Raw genomic sequence first — 13,309 nt, 5'->3', positions numbered from 1 at the left:
TGAACAATGAGTCATCGTAAAGTGCCAAAAGGCTCAGATGTTATTTTGACATTTGCCCCTCAGATTGTCATATCTGATGACCGGAAGCCCTCAGCCATCCTGGAAGAAGGTGTCCGTGGTCATGACTATCGATCTGAGCCGAACCTGGACCTGCCTGAATATGCTAATGCTCCCCTCCACCGCACGTTTCAGTCCTCGCCCCTCCAGCTGGATTCAGACCCCATCAACTCCCGCTCTCTCAGCCTCAAGCAGGGTCATGGCCGGCCAGAGAAGGGCCAGCTCCCAGCACTGGAGCCACGGACAGTCACTTCAACCCCCTACAAGAGTGTCTTCTCTCCCAATAATCTCTCCAACCGCAATGGTAGTCTATCCTATGACAGCCTGCTCAACCCCAGCATTTCCCCAGCTACTGCCAGTGAGTCCATCACCCACCGTGGTGTTCCCTCTGTGGGGTTCCACTCACCCTACCTGCCCACCAAAATGTGCCACATCCGGGAACCTGATATGCAGAGACAACAGGTTCCCCCTACCTACAGCCCAGTGATGCCCCCCAGAGTGGTGGGCAGACAGTCCCCTCACCTGAGGGACAGAGACCCATCTCCGGTGCGCTACGACAACCTCTCCCAGACCATCATGGCATCCATCCAGGAGCGAAAGGAGAAGGAGGAGAGGGAGAAGCGGCAGATGCATCACGGGCGCTCCCAGACCCATATCTATGCCCAGGACTCTGGTGTGTTTGATGGGGGCTATGGCCTGCCTGCCAATGCTTGCTACCCAGATGGGCCTCGTGGCCCCGGGTCAAGAGGCCCAACACCTCCAGCCTATGGAGGCTCCAGGGACAACCTAATGGGTATTGGACTGATGAGCTATGGTCAAAGAACCCCAGTGCTGCGTCATGCTGGCTCTACACTGGGCCGTGCACCTAGGACCTCATCCACCTCCCTGCACACAGATCAAAGCAGCATCAACAGCAGCCAGAGCAGAACCACAGGCCCAGAAGGCCCCTATCGCTCCCCGGCCCACCAGCCCCATTCCCCCGCTATGCCCCGTTCCCCTTCTTACTCCCGCCAGAAACTCTCCTACATCAGTGCACACGAGAGGACAGACTCCCCTCGTCTAGGGGGCCCAAGGTATGAATCCTAACGTAACTCCTGGGGTACTGCATGCATTGTACAGAGCCGGGGTCTGGAGGTCACTGAATGTATTCTCGATGGAAACGCTGCTCCCTCTGCTGGACACAACCAGCAATACATAGGGCACTAGGGTACTGCTAATCGAGGCAACATGTAGCAGTTGTGTCATGTATGTTTTTTTTTGTCCCACTGTTCTGCTCATTTATTCATAAGTTACGTCTGGTGTGTGAAGTCGTACACATTCTGTTTTGATTTGTTTGTTTGCCTTTCTAGTAGAAGTTAAAAAAATAAATAACATTTTTTTGTATTATTTCAAACAAATCTGTTGAATAAAACTGTGTGACAATCATTCCTTTTTCATTTTGCATGCTCTTTACTGACTCCACTAACATTTTCAAGCCTTTTACTTTACTAACAAGTAAACACTTGACTAATCATCCACGTTGCTGTCTTGTTTTTTTTGGGTGGGTCGGCGGGTTCTGACTGACATATAAAATTGTGTTGCTGTTCCAACTGATGTGCATGTTTTCACATCCCTTAGTGTTTGATTTGTTTGTTGAATCATTTCTTATTCTTCTCTTTCCACTCAGAGAGGCCATGAAAGTTAATGGGCAGATGGACTGCCACCCGAGTGCCCAGGGTGCCGCCCTCAGTCCCAGTCGCCACAGTAACGTCAAAAAGGTGACAGGCGTAGGAGGCACCACGTATGAGATATCAGTGTGAGCAGGGACACCGCATCCACCAATGACCCACAGTGGACGCTCTGCCACAGAGAGATTCTCCTCTGTTATTTTAATAAGATAACAGGCAGTCAGGGGTGCATAGTAACCCCCCCCCCCCCCCGTTTACTCTTCAAAATCAGAGGATCTCTTTGCTCTTTTGAGGGTCTTGTTTAGCTATATGCTCGTGTGTGTTTGTGCCAGAGGGGTGGGTTGTCGGTTGTTAACGTTGCAGGCTGTACTGTGCGTGTGAAGAGTGTTTGTCCTTAATATTTTGTAGTCCATCGTCGTGGTCGTGAGAGTGGACCGTCCAGCGAGATCGTCAATGTTTTTACCGTCGTCTCTCATCTGTGTTTATGAAGCGTTTGTTGTTCCAAATGTTACACGCAAACTTTCGCTCCAGCGAACGCTGAGGGCTGAACAGAAACACTACAGATCGATTAAACACTTGACTTGCTACGGATTTCTGCAAGAAGACTCTTTTCAGCTGACCTCAAAAAGTCAAGGTGCTTCACATTAACTTGTACTGTTCATGCCATGTCTGGTGGAGATGTGATGGAGGTTTATGTGGAGACGATATGTGCAAGGGCAGTAAAAAAAAAAAAAAAAAAAAAAAAAAAAGCAACACAAGTCAGATGAGAAACTGGAGATGGTGACAAGGAAAGAGCGCTGCAGAACAGGAGCGGGTGTTCCTCAACCCTGACATGGTTATTTGATTGGGCAAAGACTGTATATAAAAGATGTTCCACAATACAATGACATCACCCATTTGTTTGGAGATTCCTGTTTTGAAAGACTAACTTTAGGATTTAGCTGAGTTTTTTCTTTTTTTAAACACATTTGAAACGGAGGGCACAACTGATCAGTTAACATTAGTTAGCATCTTCGATCAGCGGATTGCATCTGTTTTATACTGTGACATCAACTGGATGCTAATTTTAGCCTGTGAAAATCAGGCTTAAAACAAACTGCACTTACTGCAAAAATCAAACAGAACAGCTGACTCATTAGTTGTCCGACTAGCACTGGTTTAGTATGCTAGAGAAAGTGAAGGGTGGAACAGAGGGCACTGCACATGCCAGTGTATCCCCTGCCTGACCGTCTCCTTTTGTTATAAATGGGACCATGTTTTACTAAATTAACACCATGGAGTATTAAAAAAAAAACGACATAAAAACAACTTGATCCTAGCTACTGATACCATGATCTCATTTGGAAAATGCATTAGAAATCAAGTGAGATTTAGGATTACTTTTTCTTTTAGAATTCCATAAGACTTGTTTTGTGTAACCAGAAGTGTTGCCCCCTGCTGGCTATTACAACAAATGCAGGTTTAAGGCACTAACATACTGGTTTCACTTTCAGAGGGATCCATCCATCCTTAAAGCACATGGTAAGGGGTTGAGGAACACCCACTGTTCTACAGAGTACCTAACTTTTACTTTAGTTTTGGGTGGTTGCATTCCAAATTTAATGAAAAAGTCGCTTTTAATGAACACACTTTATTTTTCTAAAGAATTTTCTCAAGAACTCATGCATCCAGAGATGCAGGTTGACATTAAATTGAATATTATAAATGTCTCCACTTCCTGTCTGTGGAGCGCAGATTTTTAGGGTTGCAAACTAACACAGCCCCGCCCCTTTACCCCCGTAATGAGGATTGAGTATGTAATCATGGCTCTTTTTGTTTTTTCAGTTTGTGATTTCAGCATCAGCCACATCAAAAGAGCTGGGGTGATTATATTGTGCTCTGAAAGGCCAGAATACCTCATCCCAATGTTTTTCACTGAGTACAGAATGAGTCCACCCTGGAAGCAACCAAATGAAACTTTGTCAAACTCAAAAAAGGAAAAATATTTAGTCAATAAGCTATGTTTTTGCTATAACTATACATATAGGAATATTAAATGAAACAAATCAGTTAAAAAAAACAAACATTGGTCACACTTTTTATTTTGTACTTTTCCTTTTTTTAAAAAAAGTATCCTTTTATATGGAATTGCTGTTTTGAGTGGAGTTTGTTCTTAAATTATAATTTCAATAAATGGATGAGATTGTGAAAAATGGGTAAATAAAGTAGATAGAATTTGTTCTATATGGCAGTGTCAAAAACAGAAGCTATGACATAATCCACAATGATATGAACTGTCTAAATGATGACGTTGAGGACTGGGCTTTGCATAAAAGCAGCCTTGATCTTTAAGTGCCAAAAGCGGCTACACACCACATCTTCAAAGAGACAACAAATAGGTCATGTAATGCTATGTCACAAAGAGTGAAAATGCCAAATTGATTCATTTGCAGTAGCTGTCTGGTACAGCTCTGGCACTGCCGTTACTTTTTTGTTAATCAAAAAAAAAAAAGTAATACCTTTAAAATAGCTGATGAAAACTAAGTGGACAATGACACAACATGCCAGATGTTACTAGAATGTAAATGTTGCATTTGGTTGCATTAACAATAAGCCATTGTTGCCTTTTGGGAAGAAACTTTGTTTCCATACAAAACAAACTATGGCTGACTCACTTGACAGTGAACTAGCAGAAGTGTTTTGTACTGAGCAGCAGGTGACACCTGTGACGATCTCTGACTGGGTACGCTTTCTTGAACCTTCTGTGGCAAGAGTTGTCTCCCATTTAAGGTCTCACCCAGCTGCCTTACCAATGAAGACATTACTGCAAAGCACGGTCGCGCTCGTCTGTTCCAACTCCTGTATTTGAGAAATGATTAAAATAGTTTGTTGTGAGGCTGTGGTATACAGGGCTAGTTTTTTGGAAATTCGGACGGGTAGGAATGTCAGCGGAATGGCAAAGTGGAACATCTTGAAATCCCAGAACAGACCAATGGCTGCTGAGTTTGCTGAAAAAGCCGATCAATCGTGACTCCCAGACCCTGTTTGACCACATATCTAAAGAGCTAATCGATGTCATTCCTCTTTAAGATGACTGCCGTTAGTCCAATGTTGTTTTTCTGGGATGGACATCACTGCAGGTCAGGGGCCATTCCTGACAGTCAGCAATGACTCTGTTGCATCAGCCACAAGCTGACTTTTGTTTTCTGAAACTCATATAGAAAGTTCAATGTGTATTAAAAATGAAGAATATACTGTAACTGTACATGCGTTCCTATTTTTGTGAAGAGGAAATATTTCCCAATGACCTGAGCAGAGTAAATAAAGTTTCCGACTCTTTGGATCAGACCGATTATTCCTAAGAAACGAGTGACTTTATATGAATGCAAACGTGTGGTCTTTGACAGCTTTTATTCGAAGTTGGACGAAACATTTCAAATCATTTGTGTGCAAATGAGAAGCAACATTTCATCCATATTCATGTATTTACAGATGCACTGGCACTTAGATGCACTTCAGAGGCAAGGTTAAGAACTCAATTAGTGGAAAGAAAAGGAGAGGGTGGTGAGCACACAGATCAAAGAGGGCACACTCTGTTACATATACTCTACATGCTTTAAAGTCTGGGAATGTTATGATCTAAACAATACAAACTTGATTTACTACTGAGGAACGCAAGTCAGAGCATAGCTGCACCAAACTGATGGACTGTTTACTTTGGACTTGATGTTTGTCAGGACAAAAAAAAAAATAATAATTAGCTAAGTGCATCTCATTTCCTATCAGTCAACCATCAGTGCACACTGCACAGAGCAGTACTCATCTGATGCCCCTCAACTTTCTGGAGTGGATTCCCTTCAAATCAGTTCCCAACAGAACTGACCAAAGAAGGAACTACTTCTGCAAGGCAGTCAGTGAGAAGTCTTTGCCTTACTTGTTGTCTAACAGTAGGAGCATTAACAGTGGACAGGGTAAGGCGGCCCACTGAGATGCAACATGGGATTTTATACTTAAAATGCACCTCTGTAATACCTGGTCAATGACCCTGCGCTGCCATCGAGCAGGCTACGTTATCCTCTCCCTCTACAAACAAAACTCTTTATCAGAATAGCAAAAACAAACCAAACAAAAAAAATACCCCAATGTGGGAATCATCACTATCACAAGCCTCTTTTCACAGTTTGTTTGAAGTAACATTGAACTGTAGATGACAACGATGGAAAGCGTGGCATTCCACGGTGCAAAGAGGGAAAGGGGTGGGAAAGGAAGGACTTTTTCCAGAAAAAAATCACTAGCGTGTATTTTTTTTCCCCCATTGGCATCAAGGACTTGTGATCTTGAGGCAAAAAACAATAAAAAGAAAACCTAATAATATTATGCAAGTGTCCAAATTCAGTTCGTTTAGAGTCTATTGTAGAAAAAGAGGAAAAACCGATATATTGAAGATCAGCAAAAGCAAGTTCTTGGTTCTCAATTCTTCTCATCTTTCACCTCCTTCTTCTCAGTCTCCTTTTTCTCCTCTTCCTTCTTTTCCTCTGATGCCTTGTCTTTCACAGAGAGTTCCTCCAACTTCTCTGCCACCTTGTTCGCACTATCGCTGTTGCCTGTGAAAAGCAAACAGGGACAAGTGCCATTAGCTAAGAAGCAATGCTGCATTCTACAGCTTTGACTGTTGTGTTGTAGAAATATTACCTAAAACAAAATGATCAAAAATAAGGATAACCCAATAACACAACTGAAATTGAAACGCTGACTGACATTTAAGGGGTTAGTCAGGAAAATGATCCAATATTCATCTGTAAGAGGCACATGCATGTAAACCCAGAGGTCAAATAACAACCAGATGTTTACAGTCACCAGGATGACAATCAGGTGTGAGCATGAGCTCCATGTGCGGAAATGTATCAAGACTGATACAATGTTTTGAATGAACAATGTTTTGTTGATGAATTGGATTTTTTTAAATCTTTAAACAAGAAGCATTCTGTTTGGAGAACTTCAGAAGCTCATCCCATATTAGTGAGACATGATGGTGCTATGATTGAGCCAGAAATCAGTCCACCCACCCTGAAAACCAGCAAATAAATAAAGATACATACATGAACTGACACTTAACAAAAAAGAAACTGGGCTTTGCAGCAAGACAGTCACCCTCAGCATACACATAGTTCTCTTGTCAAAGAAGAATTAAATTCATGGTTTTGAAAGGTGCAGACGTACAGTAGGTTTCCTCAACACACTCTACAACAGTCTAACCTTTCTATGACACGAACACCATGGGCCTGTGAAAACTGAATTGTAATGTAGCAGAACATACCGACACCAGTCTTTTAGAAAACTAGTAAAGTGTTACATTCTGCGTGTTCATGTAGCAGACAGAAAAAGTCCCCAGCTGAAGTTGGCAGCAGAGAACAGAGTGTGTCTGCATGCTCACAGCCCCTATCCTCATGTCACATTGCCCTCAGTTTGAATTCAGTCTTAGGTCAACACAAGTCATTTTAACCTTAGCAAAATGTTGCATTCAGGATTCTGAAAGTACTTGCTACTGACATGTTTCCAAGTAAAATTACTGACAATTCCTATCTAATGTTGATGTGGTCTACATTATGGACTCGTTTATGCTGACAAAACTGTTTTACTTCACTTGCTTCTCAGAAAATTCACATATGCGATATCTAGGGGGGAAAAAAGCCTAAAGTTGAAGCTTCATGTACCTGTTTGCTCTAGATGTTTTCTGACTTCCTCCTTGCACTCGTCAAACTTCACCTTGAACTTCTGAGCATCTGCAACAGAACATAATGTAACATAATTTAAAATCCAAGTTAAAGAGCTCTGGGAGAATTAATGTGTAATGTTGAAATGGGTACCTAAATACTTACTTTCAGCATTTAAAAAGCGAATTGCCAGAAGTTCAGGTTTGGGGCATTCATCTGCATAATCAGCTAGTGTGTTCCACACCCATGCTCTGTCACTGCCAGCATTGGGCTTCAGCTCCATCATTGGTAAAACTGTGGTTAACAAGAACACAAAGTGCAGGTATGAGCACAGTCACTTAAATAGATTTTTTTTTTTTTTATATATAGTAGTTTCATTGGGAATTAAACACACAGATGCACCATTTTTTTTATCTCCACTCATGAGTGGAGGGAGGAGTAAAACACGCATTTTTCCCAATCAAACCAACACACAAAAAAATATCACAGTCTGGATAGTATCACAACCGGATGAGATTACAAGCCCAGTACCTCCAACACCCACCCCTCAACCTCTCGTTTGCTCATCTATAGTTCTGTTGTTGCCACTAATACCAGGGATTTGACTCATTTAAAGATCGTGGGGAAGGGTGACGGGGGGAATCACATGGGGCCTGTGGTCTTTTTGTACTTACATGTACATCAGAAAATGTTTGCAATAAAAACAAGCAAAAAATACTTGGACGCCCCAGTCACCGAGTACACCTTGGCTTTAAATAACACATCTTCACACCACTCTACCTGTACCACCACTCACCCATATTGTTCAGGTTACATATGGCCAATTGTTGTCATGACATGAATAGCAATGAAATCAGATTTCTCAATTTGACTCACTGTGATGGTTGGCACAGATCTTTAGAGTTCGATCTCTCCTCATCAGGAGGCGGATTGTGCCCTTCTCTTTGTGTTTCAGCAGCTTGACGTCTCCAGTTCCTCTCTCCTTCCACTCCGGCGGGTCGTTTTCAGAGGCAAAACGATATAGTTTGGCCCGCCTATGAAAACAGCAGAACACCTCAGTATTAGGAAACTGATTAATGTGTCTCTGTTAATGTGTTCACATGGTAAGCAACTTACATTTTAAACAGCTCCTCCTCATCCTCCTCTAATGTTTTCACATCCTGCTCAGGAAGAGACACGATGGGCTCAAAGTGGGGATCATGATTAGAGTCTTCTGCACCATCTGCAGTGGTATCATGGTCTTCCTGGTCCTAAGAGGAAAAGTACATTAAATTAACTCAATTAACTCAATTCCCCCCGGTCCCCTAAAGTTGAAGCTTCATCTTACTTTAGTATTGTCATCAAATATTTATCCAACTTTATTTTTTCCTAAGACAACTCGTTGTGAACTTGCCTAGCTAGAAACGCAGGCCTTTCACTAGCCGGCTAGCCCGGAGCTAACAATCCGACTTTCTCATTTTTTTTGCACCCCTGTCCGTTTTGCGTAGCACAACTGCAGTATTTTTTCAGTAACTTGTGTGATTTTCGAGCAGTCTATTTAATATAACACCGTCACTGCTAACAGACAGTAAACAGCGCCCTGATATAGAGCTAACACTAGCTAACTAATGTTAGCAAGTATTGTGCTTGGCAGACAAAGGCAAGCAACCTAGCTAACCTCGTTGCCCTGAGCTAGTGAGAAGTATACTAATTGAAAAATACCCGGTTTAAAAAACTGACCGATGTGATCGTGTAGTAGAAGCACTAATGTTCTTGCGCACATCACCTCCCTATGCTAATGTTCACAGTATGAAGCTAATGTTAACACGTTTGCTGGCTGCACACTTTGAATTATGGGCTCGTGAACTGTAACGGAAGTGTTAAGAGTGGAAAATTTTACAACGGTTAACACTGTGCATTTTTACAAGTCCATTGGCGTTCCGTTACCTTTTACATCACTGAAAAAACATCAATTAGTGTTTCATAGCATCACCAAAGACAAGATCATTGTCGGCATTTCTTGCACACGGCTTCCTTTCGAAACTTTGACAAATTATGACACATGAAAACCAATGTTTGTCACAAAATTGTTATTTCCCAGCAATCATAAAGCATTACACGTCCTAGAATGATAGACCTCACCTTTGGGTCTGCCATATTATTGTAGATGTTTGTAGATTATGAGAGTAGTTTGAGAGATTCAAATCCCAAACTGGCCGCCGTTTCCCTTCAGCTTCTCTCACTTCCTGCTACAGCTTTCGCGCGCCGAATTCTCTACGCATGTCCGTGCTCACGCTGTCACAGCACGCGCACCGCCTCTCTCTTCTCAGGGATACCCCTCTTCACAAAAATGTTTTTACTGGATATTACTGTCAATAGAAAAACGTGACAACTTGTATCGAAAGAAAAACAAATTAACTAATGAACAAACAAACCAAAAAAAACTTCTGGTTCGATAATTGTCAGATCATTTTATAAATATTAGTCATAATATTAACTAAGTATCATCTGTGATACAATAATACAATCTATGTGCAAAAATTATACCTCCATGATATATGAAGCCACTAAGGCTTCCATAGGATCATGTATATGTGTGTGTGTGTAATATATATATATATATATATATATATATATATATATATATATATATATATATATATATATTAGCATTAGGGGTGGGTTTTTTATAAAATCGATTCTGGCTTGGATAATGTAAAATCGATTCATTAAAATCCTGAAACGATTTTTTTAATATAAATTTATTTTGCCCGAAATGCCAGAATCTCTGGTGAAATCTCACAAAATTTCAACAACCACCAAACAGCTAAGACAGTAAATGAGAGCAGGAACATGGATTCTGCACAAAGACTTAAACACACAGCGCAACCCGCGGATCAGAATCAGTTAGATGTCGCCTTTCTCACAGTCGGGGCTGAAAGCCGACAGCTCGCTGATTCTGATCTGTCGGCGGTCCGCGCTTTGTGTTCACGCCCTTTATGCGCTGATTCTAAAGCTGTTAGTTTGATGTCTCTCCAAACAATACTGACCGAACCAGCAGCAAAAGAAGATCCAAACTACGCTTCACATAAACATCGTCATGAATTCACTCTGACTTTTGCTGATTTGCTTCGACACAGCAAATCCAGCATGTCCAAATTAACACTGTCGGATTTGATTTCAACACTATTAAAGTGTCTATATGGGTCCACACCAGAGAGTGTTAATTTAACTCTTTTTGGAAAGTTGGTACGTTAACTCTGATTTAGTGTTAAACACCAAATCTGTCTGGAGTTGATAATTTAACACTTGGTGTTAAGAGTTTATATATTAACTCTCAAAGAGTATTTTAGTTTAACTACGTAAGAGTTATCTTCTAATTAATTCTAAAAAGCGGGAATTTTACTGTTCTGAACTTCTAGAAATTTCTTTTGGAGATAAACATTTACTAAAAAGACGCAATGGTTTTTGAAAAACATTTATTCTGAACTGTGCACCACAATTTCAAAACATTTTCTGAAAGATGTAACAGTGTACATGTTCTCACTTTCATTAGAATTTTGCTTATCAAAAGGTCTGACATAGGTGAGCTGGTAAATGCAAATAACAGCATTCTCATCACTTATTTCTTCAATACAATATGCATGTCCTTCATTCATCACTTTGTGGAACTTCAACGCACTTCTGCTCTCCCCCATATTCCATCTTCACAAGCATATCCTATGTGGAGATTGAATAAAAATTAGTTGACACTAATTAATGGCACAAATAATCCTGTAATCAATTGCAGCACAGTAAAAAAAAAGAATCCTTTTTGAGCCATTACTTGTGTAAAGTATTTTCCCAAAAGACAAGGACACAGGCAACAGGTAATACTGAACTAAATGTAAAACCTCAACCTTTTTCATTTTTACCTAAACCGTGTGCACAAAACTCTGGAGGGATCTAAATGCTAACGTAGAACCCAGTCAGGACGTCTGCTACTGCTTCACATTCTAGACATTGTTGGCCGCAAACAATACCTTTCAGCTAGCTAAAGCAGAATATTATGCTATCACCGAGCAACATGGCTAATGCCTTCCACACAGCTTTGTCTCACCTCCAAAGAGCCACAGAAGTAAAAGCTAATAATAATAATTGAAACAATCTTTGAAAAAATGACTTACCAAGCATGGTAAACAACTCAAATATGTAGAGCAAAATGTTCTGAAACGGCTTCACTTCAGCTTCGATTGGAGCCTATGGTGCTGGGGGCGGAGTCTGTGAATTTACTCTATTGGTGTCATAGCCCCTGTAGGAGTTCAGAGTTAAGAGGTCAAGAGTTAATGTTTCCATTGTAACACCTCCAGATTTGACATAGAAACACTCATTTTTAACACTCGATTTTAACTACTATCATTTTACACCTCAGAGTTACATTAAAAGAATGTGACTCTACTTAGAGTAAAATTAACTCTACTTTTGAAAGAAGACTACTAACACCAAAACATTTAACACTTTTGAATTTGCTGTGGACCACGATGCACAGCTCTCTCTCTCTCTCTCTCTGTACTTCAAGAACAGTTTCCCTTCTAAAAATCTGTTTTCTTCATTATTCGCTTGCTTGTTACGCACAAGTCTACCACAGCGCTGTCGGCCGACGTTTTTTTTTTTCCGTTTTATATACTTCCGAAAAGAAAACCTAATTTCTGCCGTTCAATAGGCTTCTGAACAAATTTAAACTTTTTAAAATTATGCAAAATGCAAAACGGTTAGCCGTGTCTCTAATAAAACCGCTGTAACTTCAGAGGTAATGTTCATGTGTTGGTTAACGGTTTTCTTTCGTTTTTGATGTACTGCAGAATATTTTTATAAAATCCCAGGCCAGGAAAATCACCTTCATGTTTTTCTGTGTTTTATCCTCAGCTACTTTGACACAAAGGCATCTGCTGTGATGCTCACACCTTTGATAAAGTCTTGCGTGTGTCAGCTTCCTTTTTATAGATACAAAAATATGTAAATGTACTGATCTGAATTATAATATTTCTGACTGTCAAAATTTCCCAGATTCAAATCGAATCGAATCGAATCGAATTAAATCGAATCGTGGATCGAATCATTCTAGAAATCAGTGACGATACCCAGCCCTAATTAGCATGTTTGTACAGGATCAATAACTATCAAGTGAACTAAACAACAATCTGTAATGGAGACATTACATTACAATAATTCTGTTGTATATAGCATTTTATTCTATTGTATATAGTATCTTATTCTTATTCTTATTATCTTATCCTATTCCAGTGTTTCTCTTAATTTTTGCTGCTATAACTTTGCACTGTCCACTTTCTGCTGTGACACAATAAATTTCACACATGTGGGACTAGTAAAGGTTATCTTTACCTTTATCTCTTTAAAAGGACAACAGAACAAAGGAGGGATTTTGAGATATTAGTGGCATAAAACTGAAAGGTTGTAGAAAACTTGCTGGTGAATAAAGCCAAATGTATCCAATCTAAATATTAACAGACTCTTCAAAATATAAATTTCCCCCAATAAAAGCAGGAAATCAGACTTATTAGTGGTTAAAATAAAATGTGCTAATGAAACTAATGAATTAAAGTCTGGTTTTAAAGACAATCTGAAGAAAAGAATTCACACAATTTTCTTCAGATTCTTAATTGGCACATAATTCTTCTGTGGCCACACATAGCATACTGGAAAAAGTGGGACTATGGCAATATTCCATACATGTGTTTAAATTGTATAACGATTATACCACACATACAGCAAAAGTTCTGATACTTCATTCCCCAGACTGTATGTAAAAAAAATTAGAAAAAGAAATGAAATTAACTTACAGAAACTGTCCTATTTTTATATTTACTGTGGACCCACTGCCTTATGTTTTAAAAAAATAAAGGATGGTTTTTT

General features: G+C 40.2%; 2 protein-coding genes and 1 non-coding gene across 4 annotated transcripts in view; 1 reads left to right on the top strand and 2 right to left on the bottom strand.

Moving 5' to 3' along the window:
- The window catches only part of zdhhc8b (zDHHC palmitoyltransferase 8b), a 57,792-nt gene extending 55,319 nt beyond the window's left edge, over window positions 1-2,473 (top strand). For both annotated transcript variants that reach the window (XM_084947027.1, XM_084947028.1), the window contains exons 10-11: window positions 64-1,130; window positions 1,724-2,473. In XM_084947027.1, the coding sequence (XP_084803153.1) occupies window positions 64-1,130; window positions 1,724-1,856 (1,200 nt within the window). In that variant the 3' untranslated portion in view covers window positions 1,857-2,473. The remainder of the gene's footprint in view (window positions 1-63; window positions 1,131-1,723) is intronic.
- A 2,624-nt stretch (window positions 2,474-5,097) lies between these two features.
- ranbp1 (RAN binding protein 1) lies at window positions 5,098-9,671 on the bottom strand. Its single transcript, XM_084947031.1, has 6 exons — window positions 9,539-9,671; window positions 8,534-8,667; window positions 8,294-8,451; window positions 7,583-7,711; window positions 7,418-7,486; window positions 5,098-6,307 (listed from the first exon to the last, which is right to left on the bottom strand). Exons 1-6 carry the CDS (start codon window positions 9,551-9,553, stop codon window positions 6,174-6,176), a joined length of 639 nt encoding a protein of 212 aa, XP_084803157.1. The 5' UTR covers window positions 9,554-9,671; the 3' UTR covers window positions 5,098-6,173.
- LOC146375590 (small nucleolar RNA SNORA77) lies at window positions 7,001-7,129 on the bottom strand. The gene has a single exon (XR_014801889.1). It is a non-coding gene; the product is annotated as a small nucleolar RNA SNORA77 (small nucleolar RNA).
- Window positions 9,672-13,309: the final 3,638 nt, after the last annotated feature.

This window comes from Perissodus microlepis, chromosome 12 (assembly GCF_051167445.1).
Source record: "Perissodus microlepis isolate ML-2025 ecotype Zambia chromosome 12, ASM5116744v1, whole genome shotgun sequence".
NCBI lineage: Eukaryota > Metazoa > Chordata > Actinopteri > Cichliformes > Cichlidae > Perissodus > Perissodus microlepis.
Note: the sequence above shows the minus strand (reverse complement) of the source record. Positions and strands in the feature narration are given on the sequence as shown.

What these genes read in the sequence shown, in the direction of transcription:
- ranbp1 (XM_084947031.1), bottom strand. An exon ending in GAGGAGGAGCTGTTTAAAAT is followed by an intron (nt 8,452 to 8,533) that starts GTAAGTTGCTTA and finishes CTGTTTTCATAG; the next exon opens with GCGGGCCAAACTATATCGTT. An exon ending in AAAACATCTAGAGCAAACAG is followed by an intron (nt 6,308 to 7,417) that starts GTACATGAAGCT and finishes TGCTTTTCACAG; the next exon opens with GCAACAGCGATAGTGCGAAC.